This window comes from Scardinius erythrophthalmus, assembly GCF_964197995.2.
Source record: "Scardinius erythrophthalmus genome assembly, chromosome: 22".
NCBI classification, from domain to species: domain Eukaryota; kingdom Metazoa; phylum Chordata; class Actinopteri; order Cypriniformes; family Leuciscidae; genus Scardinius; species Scardinius erythrophthalmus.
In genome coordinates this window covers 30,578,368-30,593,242 of record NC_138242.1, presented here as the reverse complement: position 1 = coordinate 30,593,242, position 14,875 = coordinate 30,578,368, and the positions used below count along the sequence as shown (strand labels likewise).

The 14,875-nt window shown below is 41.5% G+C and overlaps 1 protein-coding gene and 1 gene segment (V, D, J or C); one reads left to right on the top strand and one right to left on the bottom strand.

Annotated features, from left to right (window-relative positions):
- Positions 1-14,875, top strand: part of LOC308682903 (Ig kappa chain V region 4135-like) — a 1,009,768-nt gene that overhangs the window by 213,774 nt on the left and 781,119 nt on the right.
- Positions 6,790-14,614, bottom strand: stub1 (STIP1 homology and U-Box containing protein 1). The gene is made up of 8 exons (XM_081352878.1): positions 14,355-14,614; positions 13,684-13,910; positions 11,301-11,499; positions 9,971-10,136; positions 9,808-9,886; positions 9,664-9,720; positions 9,405-9,521; positions 6,790-8,353 (listed from the first exon to the last, which is right to left on the bottom strand). Exons 2-8 carry the CDS (start codon positions 13,795-13,797, stop codon positions 8,228-8,230), a joined length of 858 nt encoding a protein of 285 aa, XP_081209004.1. The 5' UTR covers positions 13,798-13,910; positions 14,355-14,614; the 3' UTR covers positions 6,790-8,227.

Genomic DNA, 14,875 nt, shown 5'->3' with positions numbered 1-14,875 from the left:
AAAGTTGAGAGACGCAAGACCCAACACCTCCATGCCACGCCGCATTGAAGCAGTCATTTCTGCAAAAGGATTCCCGACCAAGTATTGAGTGCATAACAACATAATTATTTGAAGGTTGACTTTTTTTTGTATTAAAAACACTTTTCTTTTATTGGTCGGATGAAATATGCAAATTTTTTTAGATAGGAATTTTGGATTTTCATGAGCTGTATGCCAAAATCATCAGTATTAAAACAATAAAAGACCTGAAATATTTCAGTTGGTGTGCAATGAATCTAAAATATATAGAGGGCCCTTGAAAAGTCTGGAATATATTTTATTTTACCTGGATTTTATTTATTTTCATTTCCTAATTAAATTTCATAATGAATGTCAGATGAAATGTAAAGTTGGTGTATTCGCTGAATAACTTGGTTGATTGACTGACTGGTCCCACCCCTTGCTAATGCGCCAAATGGTTTAGTCCATCTGCACGCATTTTGTTTATGTTAGTTAGTTGAGCATCTGGTGGAGCGCAAACTTATGCTGTAGAAATGTCTCTCAAAGAAAGCCAAATCAGACCACCAAAAAAGAAAAGAAAGACAGGAGAAGGAAAGAAAACAAAATGAGGGGAAACAATTGGTAACTGACTTCTTTTCAAAGAAAGGCATGGAAGCTTGTTCTCGCCACTGAATAATAAATAAATAGCCGCTGGTTTGAGTCCTATCTCACAGGTAGGTCCTTCAAGGTCGCATGGAGAGGCGAGGTATCCAGAGCACATCAGCTGACCACAGGGGTTCCCCAGGGTTCAGTTCTTGGTCCCCTCCTCTTCTCCATCTACACTACATCACTGGGACACATCATACAGGCACACGGTTTCTCCTACCACTGCTATGCTGATGACACGCAGCTCTTCCTCTCATTTCAACCAGATGATCCTACAGTAGCTGCACGGGTCTCAAGCTGTCTGGCGGACATCTCGGCATGGATGAAGGAACATCACCTGCAGCTCAACCTGGCAAAGACTGAGCTTCTCGTCCTCCCTGCCAATCCGTCTCTACAGCACGACTTCACCATCCAGCTAGAGTCATCATCATCAATCACCCCATCAAGGTCGGTCAGAAATCTTGGAGTAACGTTTGATGACCAGCTGACCTTCACAGATCACATTTCAAAGACAGCTCGATCATGCAGGTTTGCACTGCACAACATCAGGAAGATCAGGCCTTTCCTAACTGAGCATGCAACACAACTTCTCGTCCAGGCCCTGGTCATTTCTAGGCTTGACTACTGTAATGCTCTTCTGGCCGGACTTCCAGCATGTGCTACCAAACCCCTACAGATGATCCAGAACGCTGCAGCTCGTCTTGTCTTCAACGAGCCCAAGAGGGCCCACGTCACTCCTCTGTTCATCTCTCTGCACTGGCTACCTCTCGCTGCTCGCATCAAGTTCAAGGCATTGACGCTTGCTTACAGATCTATCACAGGCTCAGCTCCCTCCTACTTTCACTCACTCCTACGAGCCTACATCCCTACCAGACGCCTACAATCGGTCAACGAGCGACGTCTCGTGGTTCCATCACAGAAAGCCACAAAATCACTTTCCAGAACATTCTCATTCACAGTCCCATGCTGGTGGAATGCTCTCCCCACCCTCATCCGGAATGCAGAATCCCTGACAACCTTCAAAAGACAGCTGAAAACCTATCTATTCCGTGAGCACTTAAAGGAACACTCCGACTTTTTGGGACTTGAGCTTATTCACAGTATCCCCCAGAGTTAGATGAGTTAGCTGACTCTATTACTCAAACTCTGAGCGAACTCTCTGCTCCTCACCACAGGGCGTCTCGTGTGCTAATCACTCCGCCCAAGTAACGTTAGCTGTGCTCCTACGCCTAGTGAGAATATAGTTCCCAGTATTTATACGATTAAAAAATCGTCTCTGTCTCATATAGCCTTGTTATTTGTACACGCTGTGACTATACAGATCACAACATGTAAATAGGAAAATGTTTGCATTATTTTGTCACTTATTGGGATTAGTGTGCTACCATTATCCATTTACATCCAGTCTTTGTGCTAAGCTAGGCTAGCGGTGGGTGCGTCAAATAACACTTACAGAACGCACAGAAATGAAAAAGGTATGTATGGACTTATCTAACTCTGGGGGATACTGTGAATAAGCTAAAGTCCCAAAAAGTCGGAGTGTTCCTTTAACCAAAAAAAATGCTTTCCCTTTGAAACAATACTTATCAGGCTTATGCTACTCTGAATAATGCCTGAACTTCGTATTTTGAGCACTTCTTGCGTTATTGTTGTTTTTGCCTCTTCATGATGACTCGCTTAATTTAGTCCTAATCTGTAAGTCGCTTTGGATAAAAGCGTCTGCTAAATGACTAAATGTAAATAGCCTAATAATAATTGCGACTTTTTTTCTCAGAATTGCGAGATATGAAGTCAGAATTGTGAGAAATAAAGATGCAATTGGGAGATATAAAGTCAGAATTGCATGATATAAAGTCGCAATTGCGTTTTATAAAGTCAGAATTGTGAGATATAAACTATTCTGAGGTAAAAAAAAAAAGTCTCTTTTTTCCCCTTAGAATTGGACTTTATATCTCCCAGTTGTGAGTTTATATCTCACAATTCTGAGAAAAGATGTCAGAATTGCAAGATATAAACTCGCAATTATGTGATATAAAGTCAGAATTGCGTGATAGCCAATAAAGTCGTAATTGCGAGAAAAAGTCAGAATTCTGACTTTATAACACAATTGCGACTTTATTTCACGCAATTCTGAGAATAAAGTCAGAATTGCAAGATGTAAACTCGCAGAACATACATTTTCAGATAATTATTTGGTTATACATGTAATCTGAGGTAAAGGCTAAATAAATAAACTGTTTGCGTACAACATACCATTATAATAGCCTAAATTGAAACCTGTTTAATTTTAAATTAATAGGCTATAATATCTAAAATTAGCAATAATTAGCAATTTTATAGCCTACATTGGGAGTTATATACAAATTGAGGAGGGGCCCATCAGGACTGCCTATGCATAGGGCCCGGGATCTTGTGCTACGCCCCTGTGTGTGTGTGTGTGTGTGTGTGTGTGTGCTTCAGGAGGATTTATAACTCTGAGTTTGAACACTGCGAATCTAAACCATCAGCAACCATGAGCTTCATCATCTTCATCTGGATGTTCTCCAGCTGTTTCACAGGTGAGGAAATATGAAGTTAATCTGCACTATTTTAACTGATTAACAGTGCTTGAAATATTATCCAAATATGTAACTCTGAATGTTTATTTATTCTTCTTGATGTAGAATCAGTCGGTGAACCGACAGTCACTCAGACGCCTGCAGTGAAATCTGTTCAACTAAGAGACACAGTTACTATATCCTGTAAAACCAGTCCTGAAGTCTATCAGGGTTGGGGTATTCAGCCTCTATCCTGGTAATTCAGCCTCTATTACAGAAACCTGGAGAAGCTCCTAAACTCCTGATTTATGCAGTAGACACACTAGAGTCAGGAACTCCATCTAGATTCAGTGGCAGTGGATCTAACAGTGATTTCACTCTGACCATCAGTGGAGTCCAGACTGAAGATGCTGGACATTATTACTGTCAGAGTTTACACTACATGAACAGTGTATATGTGTTCACACAGTGATAAAGAGTCGTACAAAAACCTCCGTCAGTCAGAGTCACAGTGACTGAACTGAAAGTGCTCAAACACTTTCTCACACACACACACACACTCTCACACACACACTCTCACACACACACACACACACACACACACACACACACACACACACACACACACACACACACACACACACACACACACACACACACACCAACATGTTTTCAGATACACATAACTAAACCTTCTTCTATAAATGTTTTAACATTATAATTTACCTTTGGCCACATCTTGATTTCCATATTTGTCATATGATTAAAGTTTTTTTTTTTTTTTATCTTATTACTTTCACAGTATATACCAGATCAGACAAGCAGAGATTGAGAAAGCTCAAGTGAACAATCTAATCAAATGATCTGGAAGTAGGCCTAATTAAATCCATGATGTCTTTAAAGGCTTATTTTAATAAGATTACAAATGAGGTTGTGTGAAAACAACAGCGTTACTACCGTTTGCATAGCCTATCTGGTTTATACTTCAGTCAGTCTTCTTCTATATCGTATGATCAATGAATTTCCATGACCTTTTCCATTCATCAGCTATTTAAAAAAAAAATAGCCTATATTTTACTCACATAAAGCAAATTCTAACCAACAAAATATTTCGAGCAGAGCTTATGTCTTTGATTTACATTTATGAACTTTTACCTTCTGCTCCTGATGGATGGTCTCTTGCTCCCCCTGTTGGTCACTGGTCTCATGTGCACCACATATTTCAATGCATGTGAATAGACATTTATCAACTTTATGCAGAAGAAATGAAAATCATACATGACTGGAACATGCATATGTGAGTAAATTATTAAAGGTTTTCATTATTATGTGAAATATCCTTCAGCTTGACGGCAAGAGACGGCAAGGGAAGGACGAGTCCCATCGGGCCTGGTTGGCTTGCGGGACTCCTGAGGCAGCTGACGGGTACCGGCAGGCCAAGCAAACTGCAGCCCGGGTGGTTGTGGAGGCAAAAACTCGGGCCTGGGAGGAGTTCGGTGAGGCCATGGAGAAGGACTATCGGTCGGCCTCGAAGAGATTCTGGCAAACCATCCGGCGCCTCAGGAGAGGGAAGCAGTGCCCTACCAACGCTGTTTACAGTAGAGGTGGGGAGCTGTTGACCTCAACTGGGGATGTTGTTGGACGGTGGAAGGAATACTTCGAGGATCTCCTCAATCCAGCCGTCACGTCTTCCATTGAGGAAGCAGAGGCTGAGGGCTCGGAGGTGGACTCGTCCATCACTCAAGCTGAAGTCACCGAGGCAGTCAAGAAACTCCTCGGTGGCAAGGCACCGGGGGTGGATGAGATCCGCCCTGAGTACCTCAAGTCTCTGGATGTTGTGGGGCTGTCTTGGCTGACACGCCTCTGCAGCATCGCGTGGCGGTCGGGGACAGTGCCTCTGGGATGGCAGACCGGGGTAGTGGTCCCTCTTTTTAAGAAGGGGGACCGGAGGGTGTGCTCCAACTATAGGGGGATCACACTTCTCAGCCTCCCTGGGAAAGTCTATTCCAGGGTACTGGAGAGGAGAATCCGGCCGATAGTAGAACCTCGGATTCAGGAGGAACAATGTGGTTTTCGTCCGGGCCATGGAACACTGGACCAGCTCTATACCCTCTACAGGGTGCTGGAGGGTTCATGGGAGTTTGCCCAACCAGTCCACATGTGTTTTGTGGATTTGGAGAAGGCATTCGACTGTGTCCCTCGCGGCATCTTGTGGAGGGTGCTCCGGGAGTATGGGGTCCGGGGTCCTTTGCTAAGGGCTGTCCGGTCCCTGTACGACCGAAGCAGGAGCTTGGTTTGCATTGCCGGCAGTAAGTCAGACTTGTTCTCAGTGCATGTTGGACTCCGGCAGGGCTGCCCTTTGTCGCCGGTTCTGTTCATAATTTTTATGGACAGAATTTCTAGGCGCAGCCAGGGGCCGGAGGGGGTCAGGTTTGGGGACCACACGATTTCATCTCTGCTCTTTGCGGATGATGTTGTCGTGTTGACCTCATCAAATCAGGACCTTCAGCATGCACTGGGACGGTTTGCAGCCGAGTGTGAAGCGGCTGGGATGAGAATCAGCACCTCCAAATCCGAGGCCATGGTCCTCAGTCGGAAAAGGGTGGCTTGTCCACTTCAGGTTGGTCGAGAGTTCCTGCCTCAAGTGGAGGAGTTCAAGTATCTTGGGGTCTTGTTCACGAGTGAGGGAAGGATGGAACGGGAGATTGACAGACGGATCGGTGCAGCTTCTGCAGTAATGCGGTCGATGTACCGGTCTGTCGTGGTGAAGAAGGTTTTACCGATTTACAGGTCAATCTACGTTCCTACTCTCACCTATGGTCATGAGCTGTGGGTCATGACCGAAAGGACAAGATCCCGGATACAGGCGGCCGAAATGAGCTTTCTCCGCAGGGTGGCTAGGCGATCCCTTAGAGATAGGGTGAGAAGCTCGGTCACTCGGGAGGAGCTCAGAGTAGAGCCGCTGCTCCTCCACATCGAGAGGGGCCAGCTGAGGTGGCTCGGGCATCTTTTCCGGATGCCTCCTGGACGCCTTCCCGGGAAGGTGTTCCGGGCGTGTCCCACTGGGAGGAGACCCCGGGGAAGACCTAGGTCACGCTGGAGAGACTATGTCTCCCGGCTGGCCTGGGAACGCCTCGGTGTCCCCCCGGAAGAGCTGGAGGAAGTGTCCGGCGAGAGGGAAGTCTGGGCATATCTGCTTAGACTGCTGCCCCCGCGACCTGGCCCCGGATAACCGGAGGAAGATGGATGGATGTGAAATATCCCTTTAAGACTCTTCAGAGCCTCCTCTAGTTATAGACCTTAGAGAAACAAGTCCACAGCCATCTTTTAGAGTTTTGTCTTTGAATGTCCGTTTTTGCGTTAGCTCTGTACATTTCTATGGCATCGCTGTCTAAGAGTATTTAGCTGAAGTGGATTAACCTATTGTAGAGTAAACTAAAGTTATCATGAGCATTGTGATGTTTGAAGCAGATATCATAACATGTCAGTAGACGGGAAGATTTTAAAACGAGCGGTTCATTCATAAATGCGTAAGATCTTCCCTTCATGCTGTGGAAATACAAACCAGAAAGCATTTATTTTTAGACAAGAATGAAAACAAGGCTGTGAGGGATATAAGTGCAGTCAGTTTAATGGATCGCACTTGTTGTTTAACATACCGATTGTTCAGATGAGTAAACTTCTTTTTAAAAAAAGGCAGTATTAAAAACTCCTTCATATGACCTTATACAATGCATGCCATCCAAAATCACATACTTTCCTATCTACTAAATAGTAGGGGGAAAAACAGCATGTGACAAAAGAAGTACTCATAAAAGAGTAGGCAAAAAGTACCTGGATGACCTACTACTTCGTCACATGACAATAAAAACACGGCCAATCTATGCATACAAAAATGCAGGTATGGATTATATTCACACTATATAAAATGTACATTTTTAGCAGTCGTGAAGTAATTACTTGTTCAAAATAAGCACCTACTCAAGAGATTTCAGACACAGACCAAGTCTATCCCTCGTTTATAACAGCCTCGTTTTCATCTGCGTTAAATTCAAAATGGCGTCTAACCTGACAAAGGTCTTTTAATTTAGGGTCGTACCTTTAACTCTAATGGAAAGAATAAGACTCGATTCAACACATTTGCTACAAAAAGAAACAAAATAACATTTATTGAACATGCATGATGCATCCAACCTAAACTCATTACACTTCGGGAATATTTGAGCCGAGCCGGACTGTGACGTCAAGCGACTAACAAGGGCTCTCAAACCGCGGAAATACTGATGCTAAACAGGAAGTGTGTGTTCGTGCCAGGAAACAGAAAACTCCCCAAAGGTCCAAAGGGAAAGACAAAATCAATAGTGTGAAATAATCACTTACCTCTCGCTCTAACGCACAGACACACATAGTGAGATTAAACGTATAATAATACACCATAACGATGATGATGTCACCTGCACGCCACAGATTCTCAGTTTTCGTTGATTGGCAGATGAATGAATGTCTAAATATATGTCGTGGATTAAACGCTCGTTACAAAAACGTTATAACCGGCATCCTGCTAGAACCCAAAGCTTGAAAAGCGTCTCAGAAACATTCTACATGTGTTATAACTTTATACACTCGCATTCATTCCGCATATGAATCATAGGGACAGCTTCTAAAAAAACACACACACACGCCAATCTGCGCAATACTCACATGCACAGAGTTTCCTCTTTCATGAGTGATTATTAGTGAAGTGTCATCAATAATGTTGCTTTTTAACATTCAATGATGAGATTACAGCATCATCATGAGCAGCAAACATCAGCCAATGTTTCAGATTGAAAGGAAGTGTCTGAACAAAACCTGCAGGATTATTCTGAATGATAAGCAAGGACAGCAGAAAGAGTCTGGAGGACAGAGAGAGGGTCATGTGACTCCTGCGGGGGACACGCTCCACAGCAAAGCTCCACTGATTAAAGTGCATGAACATACAGGAGAGGATTCGATTCAGCGTGAGGAAACTCTGCAGCAGTCCGCTCGAGTGTGTGTGTGTGTGTTCAGTAGTCCTCCACCCAGCCGTTCTCCTGGATGAAAGCGTCAATCACCTCCTTCATGGCCAGATTGGGGATCAGCTGATCTTGGGTCAGCGGGCTGCGGGTGACTGGGTCAAAATGGCCGACACGCTACAGAGAGAGAGAGAGAGAGAGAGAGAGAGAGAGAGAGAGAGAGAGAGAGAGAACATAAAATCAAAACTGCAAATTTGTTGTTTTTCATCACTAAAGGCTATTTGCTAGATGTTTGCTAGACCCATTTCAATAGATGTTGTCTGGCTGCAAAAAGCATCTTATTTCGTGTTATCATTAACAAAAACTATAACTAATAAAAAAAAAAATTCACTGAAATAAAATACAATATAATTACTAGATAAAAAAATAAGTTTAATTTGAAGTACTAAAATGACCAAATGTGAAAAAATGAAACAGAAATATTTCAAAGAAACAAAAACTAGTAACTTAAACTAGAACTGAAAATAAATAGATAAATATTAATTCAAAATATTAATAAATAATATAATAGTATATGAATATTACTAAAATAACAGAGAGAATTGTCTCTATATGATTTTTTAATTTAATTTATATTATTTTGTAGAAGAGTAAAAACTCAAACTCAAATTAGAATTGAAACTGAAATATAAAAACTAGGGCTGTCAAAAGATTAATCGCGATTAATCGCATCCAAAAAGAAAGTTTGTTTTTAATAATATATGTGTGTGTACTGTGTATAATTAAATTTGTATATATAAATACACACACATGCATGTATATATTTAAGAAAAATGTGTTATTTATATATAATTTTTTTATATTTATATATAATATAAACTATATAAATATATATACAGTATATGTATGCAAATATTTCTTAAATATATACATGCATGTGTGTGTATTTATATATACAAAATAATTATACACAGTACACACACATATATTATGTAAACACAAACTTTTATTTTGGATGCGATTAATCGCGATTAATCTTTTGACAGCCCTAATAAAAACTAATTTTAAAATGCTAATAAACACTATACTTGTACATTAATAATACTAAAATAACATGCTGTAATCTGATCCGCCAATCTGTGATCGTTTAGCCAATCATGACATCATCATCTCTGCAAGTCACATGGCTCAAAAAACAAGAAACAAAAGAGTGTTTTAGTGAGCAGACCTGTAGATGCTCCTCGATGTCCTTGCGATCGTAGGTGATGCCGCTGGGAGTAATGCAGGGTTCTCTCATGAGCTCAAAGCTGATCTTCCCACACAGGTAATCTGGGATCTCTCGCTTCTGCACACGTAATATAACACAACATAAGAACGACCAGACAATCATGTTTAACGTACAATTATGTGGAGCAGGATTTTGGACCAATGATATTTCAGTGTGTGTGGAGTGACTGTCAAAATGTCTTGATTTGATTTCTTTATACCTTCCTCTTTTCATCCACTTGAGAGAAAAGTTCATCCATGTCCATCAGATATTTATCCTGCAGAGAGAAGCACAGGAAATGACATCACTTCATCAATCCGACACGACGCGGAGGTCTTTGTATATTTATAAGCGCGTGTCTCACGTGTTTGGATTTGGATTTGCTGATCTCGCCTCCGTCCTGAATGTCCTCGGATTGCTTCACTCTGCTGTCGTCGAGCTCTCTGAACACAAACGTGAAGACGGACAGATGTTACGACACGGAGTCATGTGGACTCGTCATCAGTGTGTGCCAGCGCGACTCTCACCTCTCTTTCTCTGCCAGGATGAGTTTGGTGAGGTAAGCATGCAGCTCGTTTTCCTGGCTGATCCGCTTCTCTTCTATGCTGTTCCAGCGTTTCTTCTTGGCGATGCGAAGAGCACTTGGGATATCGTCTCCAAAGTTCAGCCGCTGTTCCTTCGCCAGGTTATAGGCTGAAAACCAGCAACATCATCACACTGCATCTGAACACTGATGTCTGTTTAAATGCTGGATTATTTCTATGATGGTTTTTAGGGATTCACTGATACCGATAATGGATAATTAGTTAGATTATTAGATCAATATCAAATACATTGGCTGATATTAGATATAGAGCTACATTATTAGAGATAAGGCCAAAATTATAAAACAAGACCTTAAAAAAGTGCATCAAATGACACTGAACATCACATACAAAAAAGTTTTTAATTTTAAAACAAATTTCTTATCTCTCATCCACTTGACACTTGACTATGAAACATTATATGTGACCCTGGATCACGTCACCAGTCACATGTCGCACGGGTATATCTGTGGCAATAGCCAACAATACATTGTATGGGTCAAAATTATTGATTTTTCTTTTATGCCAAAAATCATTAGGATATTAAGTAAAGATCATGTTCCATGAAGATATTTAGTAAATTTCCTACCGTAAATATATAAAACATTTATTTTTGTGAGTGAATGCAGCACAATCGCCAACATAAATGCACAACTTTAAAGGAGATTTTCTCAATGTTTCGATTTTTTACACCCTCAGATTCCAGATTATCAAACATTGTCCTATCCTTACAAACCATACATCAATGGAAAGCTTATTTATTCAGCTCTCAGATGATGTATGAATCTCAATTTAAAAAAAATTGACCCATGTGACTGGTTTTGTGGTCCAGGGTCACATATATCCCTGTGGCCAACTTCCTTTTGTAAAAACTAAATGGAAAGACCTAAGACCTTTTGTCATTGAGTTTTCTGTATCAGTTCGAGCCCGAGTCGCTTTCTGAAAATGCGGATGATCGAGTGGTTCGATCAGAACCAACTTGAGCAGAACGCTTCACAGTGGTAAGTCATCTTTGTATCAGGAAGCTGCTAACTTTTAGGTTATACTGCTCAGAAACAGCTTTATAAATAAATCTGATTCCTAATTTTTTAGGCTGGTCTGGATCAGCGTTCTCTGTTGGGTAGAATAAATCGCTTTGTGGGAGAGTATGAGCTTTGTAACTTTGCAGATCATATACATGCACAAACAGATACTTTACACAGAAAAGGAAAACATTAAGCATCATTTTGACCCCTTTAAATAAAAAATTCAAGCTGTGAGTGCGTGTGTGTACCTCTCTGTAGATTGCCTATGGCCTCTTCATAGTTCTCCAGTTCCAGCTGACACTGGCCCAGGAAAAAGTGCGCCTTCACTGATTGGCTGTCGAGCTCGAGGGCGTGTTTACAGTCGGCCAATGCCTTGTCGTGTTGCTGTAGCTTCACATAGCATAACGCTCTGTTAGTGTAGTACACGGCCACGGAGGGGTTACGGTTCTACACACACACAGCAGAAACATGATTAAATGCATTACTGAAGATAAAACGTGCATTTAAAATTCATCGAAACTGTGTGGAAAATTCCTCAGGGTTCTTTGATGAATAAAAAGAAGTCTCTTCTGCTCACCAAGGCTGCATTTATTTGATAAAAAAATGCAGTAAAGACAGTAATATTGTGAAATATTCTTAAAACTGTTTTCTGTGTGAACAAATAGCAAAATGTCATTTATTCCTGTGATCAAAGCTGAATTTTCAGCATCACATGATCCTTCAGCAATCATTCTAATATGCCGATTTGCTGCTCAATTATTATTGTTCTCAGTTATTAATAATAGTTGTTATTACCATAAATGTAAAACATTTTTGCTGCATAATATTTTTTGTGGAAACATCAATGCACTTTTTTAAAGGATTATTGGATGAATAGAATTTACTTAAAGGAGAACTCGGCAACTCTAGCGAACTCTAGTCACTTCTTCGCTGATTTTCCCTTTTGTTGTCGCATGTTTTCCCCACGAGCTCCCCCTACAGCTGTGGGGGGGGCGTATATGTCACAACACGGTCGTAAAAAACTCACTTGCGGCGGCCTCCTCCCCCTCTCTACCGCTGCTCATGTGCGTTTGTTTTGATCGGAGCAAGCCAACTGTATCGTGTGGAGCTATGTCTACCGAGGTGGGTAATCTGGTAATGCATCATACATGCGTGTGTGTTTATGTCGAATTGCCGTAAAGCGATTCGTGTTTCGCGCTCGTTCTCGCTTCTCACGAGACTTCCAATTTCTATTTTGCCGGGACGGTAGTCCCCAAGTTGCAAGGTTGGTTTTCCGCCTGGGAACGCTGGGGGGAGCGGGGAAAGTCACCAATATCACCAGAACAGGTTGTTTAACCATCCAAATGATTTCTAGACAGTTTTATTAAGTTAAAAAAGTTACCAAGTTCTCCTTTAATATACATTTCTTTTCTTTTTTTATCTTACTTTTTAATGGTAGTGTATCATGATTTCCACAAAAAATATGACGCAGCACAACCATTTTCAACATTGATAATATTCAGATGTTTCTAGACCTGTTTCTAGAATGCTTTAGAAGGATCATGTGACACTGAAGACTGGAGAAATATATTTTCCTAGCATTAGTCCCGCTTCATCAAATTATCTGCACACACACATTGGATTTGGCAAAGGTTTTACACTGGACGCAACCCAGCACTGAGAAACAGAGAGTGCTGAGACACACTCTCACACACACACACACACGGTCCAATTCAGCATGTCCAATCCACCTAGCCTGCATGTCTCTGGACTGTGTGAAACCAGAGCACTCAGAGAAAACACACACTGACACGAGGAGAACATGCACAATCCAGGACTCGAACCGGGAACTGTGAGGCGACTGGGCTTGTCTTCACAACCCACTGAGCCACTGCCCGAAGACTGGAGTAATGATGCTGAAAACTCAACTTTGATCACAGGAATAAATTACATTTAGATACAAGCATGTTATATGTTTGGCAACAGTTCTTCTAACTCTAACTGATGGAGTGTGTAGCTTTTCATTTCTGAAACAATCATGTATGAAGAACATCATGTTCATATTCCAGGATGATAATATCCAGATTCATCAGGAAATAAAGCAGTTTCATTGATGGAAGTAAATGTTGATGGAAGATCTTGTGTTGTCAATGCAAGAGTCCAGCACTCTGTAAAGTCTCCTCCAGCACATCCCAAACACTTTCAATGAATTTAAGCTCTGGATTCATGAGAGAAAATGATTTTCACAACCATTCTTTCACAATCTGAGGCTGATGAATCTGGACATTATCCTCCTGGAATATGAACATGATGTTCTTCATACATGGCTGACTGTTTCAGAAATGAAAAGCTACACACTCCATCAGTTAGGGTTCGAACATGCTAAAAACATAATAATCACTGCAATAATGATCCAATCATAGACTCTTAACCTTTTGCCTATTTAAATCCAAACAGCGACTTTCCTTTTTTTTTGTCTGGGCGGTGTGTTTCGCAATATACACTGTATTTTTGATCAAACGAAGAGACTTCTTTTAAAAATTGTAATAATTCCAAACTTTTGACCTTTTGAACTTTTTACATGCACGACCTCCATTTATCAAATGTGCATGTAAATTCCGTGTAAACCGAGAACTGTCCTGCCCCACTCACAATGGCTTTGCTGTAGCAGGTCACGGCCTCCTGGTACTTTCGGCTGAGGAACAGGCGATTGCCCTGCTCCTTGAGCTCCTGTGCGGAGGAGCTTTTCTCCGGGCTGCTGGCCATCTTCTCCACGGGCTCAGCGCTGGCCGCTCCTCCCTGCTTCCCGATCCTGTTCCCCGTCTCTTCGGTGAGCACCGGCCTGTCCCGGGGATCCAGATACCTGCAAACCTCTCACACTGCAGGGACACATCAACACAGGTTACACACAGCAATACACACACAACTACAATAACACACATCACATACACATAGACTGCAATGACAATAATTGTGCAATAACACAAACTACAGGCTGATAGACTACAGAACACACACATCTGGACTCTGATCAGCCCCTGACAGCTGTCAGAAGATTCCAGACTCTTCCAGGAGAACTGTGAACTCATGTGATTAGACCGACACCGAGAATGAATCATCACAAATTTAGTAAAACTAATTATTAGGTGTTCATTAATAGTGATTAGAAGCAGAATGACATGTGGCTGACACACACATCTGTACGTGTACAGACGCGTCACAAGCTTGTAATCCGTTTGAACGGAGCCAATTGGCGAGAATACACACAAGTTGACTTTAAATTTGATATTTTAAATGTAATATATGAATTATTTCAGGCGTACCGGGTTTGACTGCTGGTCTGACGCCTGTCGTTAGCAAACCGGTGGCTACACTGGTGCTTTTATGATGACTTTTTGGTCCCTTGTACCGAAAAAAACGCTGCCAAACTCATAGTTCGACAAGATCATGACATTAAGATGACAAATCTCCAACGCTTTCATCGGCGATCGCTAAAAACACGACATTTTACTCGCGAGTGTGAGACGCTAGCATCATGTTTCGGTTGTTTTGACTGTGGCGTCACGGTGACGTTGCCGGAAGTGACGAGCTAGTACAGCTTGTTGCCAGCGTAATCACGCCATCCGTCGGTTACGTGAAGAAAATTAATTAAAAACAACATTAGGGATTGTTAATATAAAATATAATTTCTATGATTTTAATTTGATTATAAATAAAAAAGAAATCAGAATACTAGCGTACTCATATGAATCACTCACATAATCTGAAAATAAGAAATCCCGTTTTTCTGTTAGACATATTAGATATGTTTGATGAACTATAATCTAACATAAAATTAACGAAA